The sequence below is a fragment of the Globicephala melas genome, chromosome 6, assembly GCF_963455315.2.
Source record: "Globicephala melas chromosome 6, mGloMel1.2, whole genome shotgun sequence".
In the NCBI taxonomy this organism is placed as follows: domain Eukaryota; kingdom Metazoa; phylum Chordata; class Mammalia; order Artiodactyla; family Delphinidae; genus Globicephala; species Globicephala melas.
Window position 1 is genome coordinate 81344839 of NC_083319.1, and position 15870 is coordinate 81360708.

At 54.7% G+C, this 15870-nt stretch overlaps 2 protein-coding genes across 4 annotated transcripts; both read right to left on the reverse strand.

Moving 5' to 3' along the window:
* Positions 1 to 585: 585 nt before the first annotated feature.
* DCTN3 (dynactin subunit 3) lies at positions 586 to 7834 on the reverse strand. Of its 2 annotated transcripts, XM_030832745.2 has the most exons (7): positions 7677 to 7834; positions 6366 to 6450; positions 5628 to 5714; positions 3688 to 3771; positions 2666 to 2724; positions 1994 to 2053; positions 586 to 1802 (listed from the first exon to the last, which is right to left on the reverse strand). In XM_030832745.2, the coding sequence occupies exons 1-7, from the start codon at positions 7770 to 7772 to the stop codon at positions 1713 to 1715; spliced, it is 561 nt and encodes a 186-aa protein (XP_030688605.1). In that variant the 5' UTR covers positions 7773 to 7834; the 3' UTR covers positions 586 to 1712. The 2 variants fall into 2 exon arrangements, with proteins under 2 accessions (XP_030688605.1, XP_030688604.1); XM_030832744.3 differs by lacking the exon at positions 586 to 1802 and having other exon boundaries at positions 1850 to 2053.
* A 984-nt stretch (positions 7835 to 8818) lies between these two features.
* On the reverse strand, positions 8819 to 15082 carry ARID3C (AT-rich interaction domain 3C). 2 transcript variants are annotated; one of them, XM_030832742.2, is made up of 7 exons: positions 14765 to 15082; positions 12857 to 12929; positions 10883 to 11066; positions 10444 to 10733; positions 9700 to 9882; positions 9378 to 9467; positions 8819 to 8919 (listed from the first exon to the last, which is right to left on the reverse strand). In XM_030832742.2, the coding sequence occupies exons 1-7, from the start codon at positions 15080 to 15082 to the stop codon at positions 8819 to 8821; spliced, it is 1239 nt and encodes a 412-aa protein (XP_030688602.1). The 2 variants fall into 2 exon arrangements, with proteins under 2 accessions (XP_030688602.1, XP_060155993.1); XM_060300010.1 differs by lacking the exon at positions 9700 to 9882.
* Positions 15083 to 15870: the final 788 nt, after the last annotated feature.

Sequence of the window (15870 nt, forward strand, 5' to 3'; positions counted from 1 at the left end):
CCGGACGGGGCGGGGCCTGAGGGGCGGGGACCCCGGCGCCTCCGCCCGTAAACCGAGAGGTGGGGGGACGCCGGAGAGTGAGCTGGGCCAGGACGCGGAGACTCGGAGCGCTCGGGCTGTCTCAGCTGTTCAGCCCCGGGCAAGGAGCACTCCTATTGGGGCGGAGAGAGCCCTGCGGAGGAGAGGAGCGGCCGTCGGAGGAGTCCCGCGTCCGAAGGATGCGGAGGATTTGGCCCTTAGAAGATGACAGGGAGGGCGTTACCCGTTGAGCACACCGAAGCAGTAAAGGCGGAGCAGCGGCTTTCACTTTGGACAAGAGCAAGAGGTGCCGTTTGAAGTGGCCGCTGCTGCGCGGGCGAGAGCCTTGGCCAGCGAGTTCTGAGCTTGGACCTCACCCCGTGGGCACTGGCGAACCACGGGGCTTTTTCATCAGGCGCAAGTCAAACCAGTTCGTGTGCACAGCGCACTGTGGCTGCAGCACAGGCGGGGGCGGGCCGCAACCGCTGGTGACTCCAGCCCGCAAAATCCCGGGGGCATGTCCATGGAGATTCGTACGTTGCTCCGCGTATAATAAGCGCTCAAATATTTGTTATAAATCATTTATTGAAAGAATGAACCAGAGAAACAGCAGTGGGAATGGGGAAAAGTAGATTAAGTTGGAAGATACCAGGAGGTAGATTTGACGACTGTTCGGACGAAGAAGGAGGGAAGAGTCTAGGATGACTCCCAGTTTCAGACGTGCTGAATTTGAGATGCCAGTGAGACCCTGCTGGTGGGCTGGTGGGCTGGTGGGCAGGCCAGATGGAAAGGGGCCTGGAGCTACAGCAGTCCCTGAGACCACAAGGGGGCAGCAAACACTCGGTGGAGTGAGGGACCATCAGTTTCTCTGCTCTTTAACATGCTCTCCTTTCCAACCGTACCACCGCTCCCCACGGCCCACCCCCTAAAAGCCCCCTGCATCCAAACCTCTTTTAGTCTCCCCTTCTCGGCTAATAGCACCAAGTAGGCTCCCAAGAGAGAAACTTAAAGGCTCCCCTCTGCATTGCACATGCTGCTCCCTTGGCTCTCAAAACCCTGCATGTCACCCTCCAGGGCTGCGTCCCACATTCCTTTTTCTTCTGTGCCCCCAAAGAACCCTGGTGCCACCTGTCCCTCCCCTTTTCCTTGACTGTCTCCTCAGCTAACCTGTACAGGGTAGGAATCAGGTGGACCCTACCTGTGTCCTCCCCACCTGGTATGGCATCTGACATTTAGAGTGTACTTGGTAAATGCGGGATAAATGGATACATAAAGGAATGTTCCACTCACATCAAGCAAATGAGAGCATTCATCCTGAGAGCTTTACCTCTCCCGGAAAGCCAGACTAGGACGAGTATAGCTCTCAGTCCAACTAGGAGGAAGGCCAACAACTCTGGCCTATCAACCTCATCCCCACCACCATACCCATACAACATCGGGAAGCTAACACACACCTCCAGTGATCTGTACAGTTTATTGTCTTTGGAACAGGACACTGATGAGGGGGGAGGGGGTGCAAATAGCAAATCTCAAGTAGCCAGACCTCTGACCCCAGAGCCCCACCTGAGTGCAGACTGGTAGGCTGTGAATCCAATAAATACAGAGCTGCCTCTGCTCTGTCCTGTTACAAGGGCAGGTTGGCATAGGGCCTGGAGCCAGGCTGCCCTGGCCCACCCTAGGATGGGAAGCAGCCATCACTCCTCTGCTGGCTTCACTTGCTTGGCAGCCTCTAACTGGCAAAGTAGCTCATCCCACTGCACGAACTGCTTGGAGAGAAGCATTGTCTGGTCGCAGGTCAAGGTGAGAACGGGCATCTGAGAGAGGGAGTGGAGAGGTTTGCATCTGCCTAAAGTGTCGGGGAGCAGGGGGATAGGCAGGCTGGTTGGGATGGGATGAGAAACAGAGCGAGAAATGGAATAAAAGGACAGGGCTCCGGACAGCACTCCTCAGGGGCCTGGCTGAGCAGAAAGGATACAGTCTTGTTGTATTCCTCTAGGAGAGCCTTGGACTCCTCAGTGATCTCCACACACTGGTCCTGTGGAGCCAAGGTGTGGCAGAGAAAGGAGTTGGACAAAGCCCCGCTTCCCACTGCCCATCTCATCAGGGACCCTAGCTCCCCATAGAGCCTAGAAAAGATAATGTTTAACCCCAGTGCCAAAAGGAGCAAATTTCTAAAGAGGCACTTTCAGGCTCCAGTGTGGGTAGCCTAACTGCAGTCCTAAGGCTGACAGAAGCGGGGGGGGGCGGTGAACCACACATATAAGCAAATACTCCTGCTAGAATATGCCTCCTTCTCCCTGTCCCCTATTTCTGAACCCTCCTTGACCTTTACATTAGGGCCTGGGAATAGTGAAAAAACAGCTCTTCTACCACAGTTAAGGACACATCATCCCCAGGAATTCATGGGTACCTCCCAACATCAATCTGATACCTCCGGGTAGCCCTACTCTGGGAGGCAGGAGACCTGGATGTGACCGTAGGCAAATCCCTTCCCTTCTGGAAGGCAGATGGAAGACAAAGGATAAACCCTAAATTCCCCCTGAAGCTGACATCAGGGAGGCCTGAGGCTGCTTCCCCAGGAGGCAGGGGTGGAGACTAGGAGCCTCACCACCTCTACTTTCCCCTCCAGGCCTCTCCCCTCCCATACCTGCTGCTGGATGTGGATCTGGGCCAAGCGCTGCAGGTGGGCGGCATGCTCAGGAACGGCTGTAAAACACAAGGCACACTGCCTAGTGATGCTTGTGCCTTCCCCCGGGACTGCTCAATAGTCTATTAGGTCTTCGGTAGGATTAGAGTATTGAGTGGAGAGGCTAAACAAACGCCAGCTTCATCGACCACTGCTTCTGGACGTGGTGGTGGGACTCCCTGCCCACCTCAGTCTTACTCTAGGACCCAAAGGGGAGGGGAAGATGCAGGCCCCTAGAAGAAGACAAAACCCTGGGGTTCCCAGAGTTGCCCCATACACCCACCCCAGGGCTGTGAGCAGGGCCAAGTAAAGGAAGCTTTGATTATCATGGGATCTGTTCCTTTGCTCTCAGCCCAGCGGGACCAGGTCTGCCGGGCCTAGGGAACAGGGAGCCTGCAGGTGGACTGAGGATGAGTGCCAGGTCCCTAAGCTGGCCACCTGGAATCCAACACCCAGAGCCTCAGCCACCATGCTGGGCCCACAGCTTAAGGGTGTCAGATGCTCAGCAGAAAGCTGATCAGGGGTAGGGAGGGGGAGCTGGGAAAAATACCTCTAGAGACAGACAAGATGGCTATCTGGATTCAATTAAAGTCACTGTCTGCTTGTCAAAACCCAGGCCTAGGGACTGCACTAGGCAGTGCGGCAGGAAGAACTCACACACATTGACACACCTGGCAGGAACTCTTACAGTAAAATCTGGGCTCTGCAGCACCCTGAAGGACAGATGCTGAGGGGTGGGGTAGAAGACAGAAGGAATCCCAGAGTTGGAGGTCGCTGGCCTTACATGAGTGTCCTTGGTGCCAAACTGCCTGACATTCTGAAGCTGAGCTCTCTGCCCTGGAAATTTTAATCCCAGTGCAGGTGTCTGGTACCCCCAGGGTGAGATAAAGACAAGGAGCAGAGCTAGCCTGAGCCCAGGAAAGTCCTGCCCATCCATCCACCTCCCCAAGTAGAGTAGTGGAGCTGCAGCCCCAGAGAGGTACCTTTGATATGAGTGCTGTCCAGCATGGGCACCAAAGCCTCCACCTGCTCCAGAAGCGCAACCTGGGAGAGGATAAACTGCTCCTCTGAGGCATAAACAGAAAAAGCAGTGGCAGTGAGGCGAGCCTGGGCACAGCCACTCCCATGCAAGGGGCCGATGAGATGGCTGAGCCTGGAGCTTGGGGCAGCTAGTCTGCCCACTGCCCCCTTCGCTATGTGCACATTCCCCCAATCTGCCTCCACCTCTCTTGGATGCCTCTGGTCTGACCTATCTTGAGCCCAAGGAGCCTCTAAGTTCCTCCAAATCCTACCTTTCTCCAAGTTTTAACTCTGAGGCCCCTTCCTCTAGCTTCCTATCAACAAACTCAGAGCCCCTCCTAGGCCACAGGAAACAAAGTACTTCAGACTTGGGTACCCACATGCAAGGGCTCCTGGGAAGGTCTGAAAGAGGAGACGTGGAAAACTACCAGGCAGGTTCTGCTCAGTGGATCTGAGAGGCACAGACAATTACAAGTTCCTGGAGAGCTGGGACACTAACAGGACAGTCCAGTGAGGAAAGCAGGACTGGAATGACCCTGTGCACAGGGGGTTTCAGTGGCTGCAGAGTGGGAAGGGCATTCAAGAAGGGAGGACTGTTATGTCAAACATTTGGAGGCAAGAATGCTTGTCAATTAGTCGAGGAAAAAGAATTCATTTGGATGAACTGGAGCAAGGAGAGCACAGGAAACAGCTAGATGGGAGGGTAGATCTGGAAGTCTATAGAAGGCTTGGAATGGCATGCTAAGGAATTAGGAATTTATCCTAATAGGGAGAGAGACACACACACACTGAGGTTCCAAACTAAACAAAATGGCATGTTGGAAATGTGCTTTGGGAAGATGATACTGAACCACATGCAAGAAGGGGAAGACTAGGGTCAAGAAGAGGACTTAGGAGACTGCAACTATTCATGTACAAGGGGATGAACACTGAGGCAGTGGCGACAGGGAGGCATGGAGAGGCTGGACTTAAGAATCAGTGCAGGAGGGACCTCCCTGGTAGCGCAGTGGTTAAGGATCCACTTGCCAACTCAGGGGACACGGGTTCGAGCCCTGGTCTGGGAGACCATGCCGCAAAGCAACTAAGCCCGTGCGCCACAACTACTGAGCCTGCGTGCCACAACTATTGAAGCCCGTGCGCCTAGAGCCAATGCTCCGCAACAAGAGAAGCCACCGCAACTAGAGAAAGTGCACGCGCAGCAATGAAAACCCAACGCAGCCAAAAATAAATTAATTAATTAATTAAAGAAAATAATAATCGGAGCAGGAGAAGACCTCCTGAACTTGGTGTCTAAGCCACAGCAGTGGCTCAGGTATGTTCTGGTTCGCCATTGTATACCTCACACCTAGGATAGTCTGGATCACAGTAGATGATCACTTTTGAATGCATGAATAAACACAGGTGCTTGGCAAACCATACCTCGTGGAGTGGCTAACTAACTGATAAGCAGACATTGCTAAGACAATAGTTCCTGCCTAGAATTCTGAAATCCCAGCGCTTTCTCACATGAAAGAAAGATGTTGAAACTCATGCCTATAACCTCGCCTCTCCCAAATGCAATGCTCTCTGCCCCTACCCTTTCTTAGAAGCTCCTATGTCTACTGAGCAGAAGTAAGGAAGGTTCCGAAGGAAAATCCTAGAGGCAGGCCATAGATAGAATACCGGAGTAGCTTCCACTGTGGCAGGCACCATGGTCTGCAGCTGGCTCTGAAGTATACTGTACCCAGTGCCTACTAGAGGACCACAGGACCACCTCCAGCCTCAGTCCAGAACCAGGCCAGATTCCAGAAAGCAGCTTCCAGGGCTGTATCCAGGAGAGGGCGGGCAGGGAAGCTATCTCTGTGCCCGACTTCCCCCACAATCCACATCCCCAGATGCATATGCACATACTGTCCAGCACTACCTGCTAAGATGAACTGCAGCTTAGAGGCATCAGGTATGGCAATGCGGTCAATGTACTCAGGATCCAGGTATTTGATAAGGTCTTCAACTAGAAAAGTAGCAAGATGGAAAATGGAATAAGGTTGGGGAGTGGGGATCTGTCTTGTGAGGGATATTAGGGGAGGTGTCAGCCTTGGGGAGACCCTTGAGTGAGGAGCTGACACCCTCAGCGTCCAGCAGGCCTCCACCAGGGCCCCTATCCCCACTTCCCTGTCTCTACCCTCTGATCACCTGCTGGCCAGCCTCAAACTTTAAAACCCTGGGGCCCTCAGCATTCCCACTGATCTATCCTCAAGGCTGGAAGGCACCTTGCCCCTCAGTGCCACCAAGACATGCCAGAGCTTTATCTGATTTCTAGTTCCTCAACAGGTTGCTAGCTCTGACTGGGGCTCTCAGTGCCTGATTTCTTTCCTGCCTCTGAACCTTGCCTGTGGAAATTGCATACCCCTCGTCCCTCCTTCCCCCAGGGAACCTTTCAGGCAGAGCTCTTATCCCATAACTTAGGACATTGCCATGGGCTTGGGGTTTCACCACAAAGTAGAAAGCACACCCCAATTCACCATTTCATCAGGGCAATGTCTTCACCTGCTATCCCCAAAGGGCAACTCTAGTGACCTACTAGGCTGAAGAGCCTGGGCAGGGAACCAGGAAGCACAGGCTTGGGAAGGAGAACAGGCAGACACCTCATGGAAGCACTTACTCTTTTTGTACAGAATCTTCACCCTCTCCCTCTTGCTGGCGATGTTCCCCAAAGCCACCTGCACCTTGACCAGGCCATCGGCCACCTATTGGGGGAGTGGAAGTTAATTCCATGATTTACCACTTGGCTCAAGTCTTGGAAGACATAAGGAACCCTCATTCCCTCAGACTCCCAAACCTCCTGGTCCCAGCTATCGTCCCCTTCTCTAGTATTAAAAGAGATTCAACCCTACCTTCCGGGAATCCTCAGTGTGAAGGGGGAGATAATCATGTACTCCTTGGGGAGTTTCAAGTGTGACTGGGGAGGTGATGAACTACCTTAGAGTTTATGGGGCACTAGCATATACTATCTATTCCCTGATTCCTCCTCTTGGATGAACCTACCTAGGCTTTAAGGGTAGAGGATGAGGAATTCCAATATTAAAGGGTTGAATAGAGGGAGAGGCTACGGAAGTGTATGATATCACACAGGTTTTAGGTTAGAGGGTAAGGAATGACAATATTCAAGGGTCAGATATATGGGGAGGCAAATAAGACTGCGTAGAAGCAGCCAGAGACGTAGGAGGAAAATCAGGAGGATTTGCGTCATAGATGTGAAAGGGAGAGAATGTTCTGAGAAGTCAGTTCTCACATGGGACACAATCTGTTAGTGACAACTAATTCCACAAGAAGTGTACAAACAGACATCATTACCTCTGAGGCACTCAACTCCAGGGTGTGCCTGACACTCCACCTTCAGTGAAAAGTCTTTCCATAGTTAAAAAGGGGATGGAAGGGAAACTGAGCTGCACAGTTGTCAAAATTCAGTCACTGGTGGGAAGGAGTGCCAGTCCGTATCTGAACACTCAGTATCCAATCCCTTCCCCTCCTAATCCCGGCCCTCCCAGATCACACCTCTAACCCCCTGAAGCCTTCTTTATCCACCTCCGGTCTGCCTCTTTTGGGGTCCTATGGACCTCTCTTTACACAATTCACTTAGCAATTACGCAGGGCTCCACAACGGCCCTTCCGGGCTTCAGCTCTTACTGAAACTCTGATTAGTCAGTTTCTCGAATGTGTCAGGTCTCCCCAACTACCCCGCGAGGGCAAAGGCGGAGTCTCCACAGTGAGCCCACCTCAGACTCACAGTGCCCTCCGTGGGAATGGCCTCCGAGGGCCCGATATGCTCCGGGAGGTCTCGAACCTTTGTTATTTCAAAGGTCGGGCTGCGGGCAACGGGACTCTGGAGCGGTAGCATCCATCTCGAGGACCAGGCCAGTAGACGGCTGTTGCTTTGCCCCAGAGAGGGACCATTGGACCCCAGATAGCTCACCTTCCGCGAGCCGCGAGACCCGCCCGGCCCGTACACCCAGCGCTCCAGCTCCTCCACACGGGCCTGTAGCCGCTGCACATCTGTCACAGCCGCCATAGCTCCCGCCGCTCCGCCTCAGCCAGGAACAGCCAGAGGGCGGGACGTCCGTCCAAATAGAGAAGGCGGGCCAATCCGAGTGGATGGGCTCCCCTGCATACAGGAAGTGATGCCACGATTCAGCCCTTCGATGCCGGAAGCGGCAGGCAGGGCCGACGAAAGTTGTCAAAAGCTGTCTTGTAACCTAGGCGACGGCTACCCGTCAGGCTCTACCTTAACGTCCAGCCCCTGCTCGTCAAAACAAACTTTGCCTTTATTCCAGGGTACCAAATTCCAGGGTACCAAAGAGGTTTCCCTACCCCATTCTCCGAGGTTGCATATATAAATATACCCATTATTCTAAGATTGGTCCATTCCCATAGAATAGTAGGAAGCCCCGTGAGTCTTCCTAAGGTTCAAGTTGGAGTCTTCTAAGGTTCAAGCGATTACGTGTCGTGCCAAGGACACTCAACATTGTAGTGGCAGAATCGGGATTTGAACTCAGGCAGTCTGATTCATGAGACTGAGCTCTCCTACTCATGGCCTTTGCTATTCTGTCTTCTCTGAGAACCCCTGGCCCAACACAGCCTGTGCATACCACATAATTCCTCCCCGACCCACAGGCCCAAACAAGAAGGAAAGGAGGCACTGGAGAGGGAGGGACCGCAGCTTTATTATGCAGATGTGACCTGAGGGACATCTTCACAACACCCCAACTCAACCCTTCACCTGGCTCCTGAAGAGAAGCAGGTCTGACTTGAAGAGGTGGAGTCCTAGAGATGATATTGACACAAGGGAGCACATGAGGAGATGATGGGGGTTACCGGGGGAAGAACTCTTTGGTAGATGCTGCTGGAGTTGGCCAGGGAGGAGATGCCCTCCTTTTGCAATGAGGTAGATGTAACATCAGAAGAAATCTCTTTGGCTTCAAGTCCACATGGCATGGTTGAGGGGGGGAGTGGCCATTCCCAGGTCCTAGAATGGGCACCTTGGAAGAATGGGTTGGAGGGGTGTCTCCTCCCCCCCTCAGCAATGGGGTTGGGACTCTCAATTTCAGGTGTGAGCTCTCAGGGTGAGGCGCTGGAAGGGGGCCCCATCAGGGGTGGGGGTGCAGGGTTGGCTGGGCCCTGGGAAGCTGGCACGGGCTGGCAACGGGCAAACAGGACGCCTGGCAAAGGGGTGAGGAGATGGTAGAGGGAAAACACAAGCAGAAAAAGGCGAGGCAAAGAAACAGAAGAGGGAAAAAAAAAGTCAGTGTCCTGATTGCTAGAACACCACACACAGAGCCCTGCCGTAACCAATGACGAAAAGCCCCTCGAGTCAGTTAGAGACTCCTGTGCCAATACAGATACCCTCCAACAACTAAACAAGAAATATTTACACTGATACATAGGCCCATGACAAGACATCCCATGGTATTCATGCCAGAGAGGTCATGCCTTGGATCCCATGCCATGTAGACACCCCCTTTAATCCATGCCAGTGTAGCAATCCCCTGAACCCCATGTTACCCATGCAAGTTTGGATATCTCTGAACCTCATGCTAGTAGAAAAAGTCTAAAATCCCCATGCCAGTGTAAATACCCCTGACCTCATGCCAGTATAGACAGCCTGCAGTACCCATACCAGTGTAGACCACCCCGTTGATCTCTAGGGCCATGTTGATACTGCTGATACCACTGCCTGCCAGATTGAGAGGCCCATCCAACTGCTCTTCTGTCCAGGAGGGGGCAGGGGAGTCACATTTTGGGGAATCAGACTTCAGACTTACAAGCTCCCCCCTCCATCCCTATAGAGAGCCCCCATTCCAATTCCGCCCCACACCTGTAATCACAGAGTTGTCTACTGAGGGATCTATCTGCCCCACCTCCAATGCCTATGGGGTGATGGGTCTGTCCTCCCTCATTGTACAGGCCCTAAGCCCTCTCAGCAACAAGCCCCTCCTCACCCCTCAAGGGAACCTTGCCACGGGGCAGGAAACTGGGGGGTGCGCCGTGTCGAGGTGGGTCCATGGGCCCCATCAGCACAGCCCTCTTCTCTGGGGGCTCCTCTGGTGCCACCTTCTCACGTGCAGGTCCAAAGGCTAGGCCCACAGGCAGTGCCAGTCGAGGGGTTGGAATTCTGCTCTCCTCTGAAAAAACAGGTCATTTAGCTCCCCTGACCCAACCAACCCTGTCTCTGCATCTGGTTCTCCCCACAGGCCTGGGACCAAGGGAGGTCATCCAAGCTCAAGCACCAAGTTCAATCTCCCCTCCCTTCCAGTCTCCGAATAGAGGCTCTGAAGTTGGAGAGCCCCAGAAGGCCAATATATCTGACTAGGTTTGTCCCAGACAATTTGGGGGATTTCCTTGCTTTCGGTTGTTAAATAAGCCAGGAGAAACAGGAGGCATAAACCACATGCAAATAGGAGCCCTGGTGTTGAATGAAGCTGCTCTGGATAAAGTACCTTTTCCTGAGCTTCAGGCCCACACCGCAGTAACCCATAACCCAGAGCTCCCAAGGCTTCATTGACCCCAAACATCAGGACCCCTAAACCTAAGCATGCACCAAACCTCAGTGCCCTGTCAGTCCTTACTGTCCCCATACTTCGATGCTCCCACACCTCAGAGTTTCCACGTTTTAATGTTCCCTATATCTCAGCCTCCCCCCAGGTCTCCGAGACCCTCAAAGTTCAGCCGCTCTCCCCTCACACCTTTCTTAATGGGGCTCGGGCTCAGCTGCGCGCAGGCGTGCGCCGGCAGGCCGGAGGCGGAGCCCCGAGCAGTGCGGGGGCCGGGCGTGGGCGCGGGAGGGGCGGGCCCGGAACCCGAGGCGGGGCCAAGAGTGCCCCAAGGGGACTGCCCCGCCAAGCCGAAGAGTGGGGCGTTGGTGTAAGCTTGACGACGGCCTTCCCGCCGGTTGCTGTCGATGGCGGCCTGGAGCTCCCCCGGGGAGCTGAGCGCCCGCGTCTCGCACTCGTACGGGTACAGATACTTCATGTACCTAAGGGCGGACGGGGTGGGGTGGGAGGCTGGGCCCAGCTGATCAAGCCCCACCCCCGGACACGAACCCCCGGGGCCCTCCGCGCCCCGCGCCCCACCCCCGCTCCCGCGCCTTGCTCCCACCGCTCGCGCGCGCGCGCTTGGCCTCACTGGGTGCGTAGAGTGAAGGCGGCCGACGTGATGGTGGTGGGCAAGCTGAGGCCGCGCGTTACCTCCCGCCACACCTTGCGGTTGATGACTTCCACCAGACCGCCCTTGGCCGTCACCAGGCGAAACAGCGCGTACAGGTCCAGCACCTGCTTCGCCATGATGGGCACACGGTTCACTGGCGTCCCTGGTCGGGGGGTTGGCAGAAAGTCAGGACACTAAGACGGAGACCCTGTCTGCGGGCATCCTCAGGGACTCGAGGAGTCGGCTGCCTGGACCTGCCTGGGTGAGCCCCAGGTACAGGGCGGGACCGTCAAGAAAGGCGGGGAACAGGGAGGGATGGGGAGGTGGGATTGCAGGCAGAGCCCACAGAGCCCCCAAGGCCTCCATTGTAGTAGGAAGGGTGGGAGGCTAGACCAGGGGTTGGCAAACTTCTTCTGTAAAGGGCCAGATAGATGGTAAATGTTTTAGGCTTTGCAGGCCAAACAGTCTGTCAGAACTAATCCACTCTGCAACTGCAGCCTGAAAGCAGCTATAGAGGATATTTAAAGGAATGAACGCGGCTCTGTTCCAATAAAACTTTATTTACAGACTCTGAAATTCGCATTTCACACGTCCAGAAATGTTATTCGTCTTTTAATTTTTTTCACTATTTAAAAATGTGAAAAACATTCTTTTCTCATGGGCTGTTAGATTTGGCCCGCAGGCTTTAGTTTGCCAGCCTCTGGGGTAGACCATAGGAAGGACTTCCTGACTGTGCTGAAGAGCCAGACTCCCCTAAGCAGCGGCCCGGGGTGGCTGCCAGAGGCGGGAGGATGGTGGATGGGAGAAGAAGCAACCCCCGCCTCGGCTCGCCGACTCCGCAGTCTCCGCCGCCCCCGCCGGCCAGTCCTGACAAAGGGGCCTGTCTGCGCTGAGCGATGGGCCCCAGTTAATTCCTTACCGATCCCGTCCCCTTCCGCTGCCGCCTTTGGACCCGAACAATTAGCTGCGGCCTGATTAATGGGGGGAAATTATCGGTCCCGCGGGATCCCCTCCCCCCGCACAGGGAGCAGAGGAAGGCAGGGACCTGAGGGAAGCAGAGCTGGGAGGAAGGGGGCGCTAGGATCTGCTGAGACCACCCTACCCCACCCCCCAGTGGAGGGGCGACCAGGAGGAAGGGGCAGGGAGGGGACGTTGGGACCAGAATGACCGGGCCTTTCTGGGGAGCCAAAGGACCTGGAGCCCCACGGAGGGTTCCTGGATAGGAAGGGACCCGAAAGGGGTTCTGGGCCTGCGGTGGGGGCCTGAGAGACTTTGGCCAGCAGCTGCACTAAGGGAGGGGGGCAGTGAAGCCAGTTAATTAGCAGCTTATCAGGCCGCACTCGTGGAGTGAGTTAATTAGCTTTGTAGAGAGAGATAATGAGTCAGTCTTCCGACCCATGAATCTGGGGAGAAGCCTAAGTGATGGACTGCCGCCCAGCCTGATCCCCTCCTGGACCCTTCTTGCATTCACTTCTGGCTCTGAGATTCCCGGAAAGGAATTCCTTCTCCTCCACAGCCCCTGCCTACCCCTTGAGAAGTCCTCCCTTCAGTCTAATTCCAGTCCTTCCTGATGCAGAACACCTTGGGTGTTTCCTGCCTGAAGCAAGGGGAAACTGAGGAGAGACGAGCCTGGAAGAGGACCAAGGCATTCCGATCCCACTCCCCCAATTCTGGGAACCCCCCCCACCCCAGGCCAGCCTCCTGCCAGTTCCCCCTCCCATCCTCCCAATTGATCCCACACTCATTAACCTGCCAGTGGGCTGGCCACTAATTAATCCCTGGGTGGAGAAGGGGGGCAGGGTCAGAGGTTAAAGACGCTGTTGAGGGCCCAAAGGATACATGCTGCCAAGCCCAGGCCTCTGCAAAGAGGACCCAAACTGAGGACTAAACCCTGGGGTTTCCCTTCCTCAAGCCTGGTAAGTGGGGGTCCTTCCCTTACATCAACCCACTCACCCCTCTTCTGCATGAAGCTAAACAGGTCATCCAGAAATTCTTTCCTCTTGGGGTCTGCATCGAGCTCGTACAGCTGGGGAAAAACTGAGGTCATTTTCCAGCTCTGCTACCCAGCCCCCACCCCACCCCGGGACCCTTTGGACTCCAACCCCCAGATTAAGGATCCCCAGCTGAAGGGGTAAGTAAGTTCTGAAATGTAGACTTCCTGAGAGAGCATTGGGTTCTCTCCCCTGGGGGCAGGTGTGGGCACTTTTTTTCCTGATACACAGAGACCCCTCTACTGGCCAGTGGTGCCCTGGGCAGCTCAAACCACCCATCTGGGAAGTAGGGGAAGAGAGAAAGCTACGGAGGCTTAGCCTGCCTTCCAGAGCCCCTGGGAGGAAGTCAGGCTGGCGCTGTGTTCCACATTGAGGAAACCGAAGATATATCTGAGCCACTCGTTCCCTCATTCATACCTGCAAGGGCTTCTTGCTGTTCACATGTTTGTGTGCCAGGGGTGGGGATGAGGGGCAGAGATGCCTCTAACCCATCCCTCAGGCAAGGTGGATGCTCAGAAAAGCTCCTGGATGGAAACCTTGGGCCCCTCAGCCCACATATCTTCCAGGAACAGCTTCCTGCACTACAGAAGCTGCCCCACAGAGGCAATGGCCCTGAACCACCCAGGATCTGTAGGGTCAGGACTTGAAAGGTCCAGGGGTTATCCCACCTATTCTCAGTCACCTGGAGCTCTACTTCCAGTATCAGCTCTCAAATACCCCCCAGGAGGGACAATCCCTAAAGTAACAGAGTCTTTTACCCAGAGTGACAGTCCCTGCATAACACCCATAGGTAACACTCCACCTGCCAATAAGAACTCTCAGAGCAAAAAAACACCCATGAGTAACAAACCCCAAAGATGCACCTTTAGATCTACACTCCCACAAGAACTGAGCCCTACGTCTTAAATGGATACCCACAAAAAACACACACAGTCTCCAAGTAATAATCCCCAGAATTACACCCAGGAGAAACAGTCGCTAGAGTCACATCTCCACGGTAACAGAGCCCCGAGTAACACTATCAGTTTTACACTAACACCACAGAGTCTAAGCATAGATGAACACTTCTGGAAAATACCCAAAACCAACACCCTACGAGTAACACCACCAGAATAGCACACCTAGAATCTCAGCCCTGCATAACATCTTCTTAATGACAGCCTAGAGTAGTGCCTTCGAATAACATCCAGATGGGTTCCGCAGGGATGAAGAACCTCAAATTAAGGCCCTGTGAGTAAGGTCTTATCATTCCCAGCTGTACAGGAGCCCTTTAGTCACACTGCGGCTGTAGTGGCCATCACAGGCTGGGAACTGTCACCCATAGAACTCAGGCCAGGGAGAGGACATGGGTGGGGAGAATGTGACAAGGAAGAGATGAGGTGGGTATCAGCTTGCCAAAGGAGCGGCAACCTCCATTCCACTTCCAAGACAGAAGTAGACAGCCCAGGACACCCCCACTGGTCACTGGAATATGACCTTGTGACTTGATGTGTGAGAAGGTATGGTAGTGCTGGCACTGGAATCCCCAGATCCCCCTCCCTCAGAATCCTTGAAGGCTCCTGCACCCCTCCCACTTTCCCTTCCAGCTTCACCAAGAGCCTCCAGTCTGTCAGCCTCCATGTTTCTGGGCGTCTCCTGCACCTCACGGTGTGTGCCTACGCACTTCTTTCCATGTCTCAGTATGTCTGTCTCTCCCTCCCAGTCCCCGTCTAGCCTTCAGTCTTCCCACTGTCTCTCTCCAGGTCTCTATGTCTCTGTCTTTCCATCCTGCAGAGCGCAGTGGGGTGGGGGTGGGGGGCTACTGATCACCTTGCTCTGCTTTTGCCCAGAGAGTAGGAAGGGGGAGGGCCTGACACTGAGAGGGTCCTACCTGCTTGAACTGCTCCTCATAGGTCCACTCATGGGGATGAGGTCCAGGGGGCTGGCTGGAAGGTGAGCTGGTGCCCCGGGTCCCTGGGTGGCTCTCCTCGGCTGCCTCCTCTTCTGTGCCAGCTTCCTCTCCTTCCTCATCCTCTTGGGCATCCTCCTCTTCCTCAGCTCCAACCTCCCCCAAGCCCCCGTCAGGGGCCTGCAGGGTCCGGGATCCAGGAAAGGAAGGCCGCGGCGGTGGTGGTGGTGGGCGTGGAGGGGCCAAAGGCCCCACCCCCTGGGCCAGTCGGGCTGCCTGCTGTCTCTGCAGGGCCTCCATTACAGCTTCCAGGCGCAGTCCCCCTACTGGTGGGCCGGCTGGCACCAGGCGCTGCCCTGAGGAAAGGGCTGCCTGTGGAGGAGAGAATTATGCGTGTTGCACCCGCTCCCCCAAAGCCCCCAACACAAGGGGAGGTGGTTATGGATTCAGGGAAGTGCAGGGGGGCCATAAGGAAAAAGACAGAAAGACAGCTTTCTCAGAGGTGGACAGAGAGGTAAAAAGAGCAGGAGAGACAGAGACCAGACCCAAAGAGACAGAAACAGACGTTGACCGAGGACAGGTAGAGACTGAGCAGATCAAAGAGGGTGACAGGGACCAAGAAACAGAGAGAGATGGAGGAGAGAGAGATCCAACAGAGAGGGAGAGAGACGATGACAGGGAGATATGGGGATAGAAATGAGAGATGGCGAGAGACAAGAGACTGAGAGGGACCAAGGTGGAGGGTGACAGAAATATCAGACAGAGACAAGAATGGAGAAACAGAGACGGGGAGAGATGAGATTGATAGAGATATCCGGTAGAGAGACCGGGAAGGTAAGAGAGATAGAGGAGCAAGAGATAAATATCAAAGACCTGAGTGACAAGCAGTCCAGGGAGACTGACAGACAGACAGAGGCAGAGGGAGACAAATACTGAGGCCGGGGTTGAGAGAGAACAGGCAAAGACCGACGCAGCAGGAGACAGAGACAGAAGAAAGAGATTAGAAATAGAGACCGGGCAAGACAGTAAATAGAGAGGGAGAGAGACAGGGAAAACAGACGGAGAGACGGGGCAGAGACGCAGAGGAC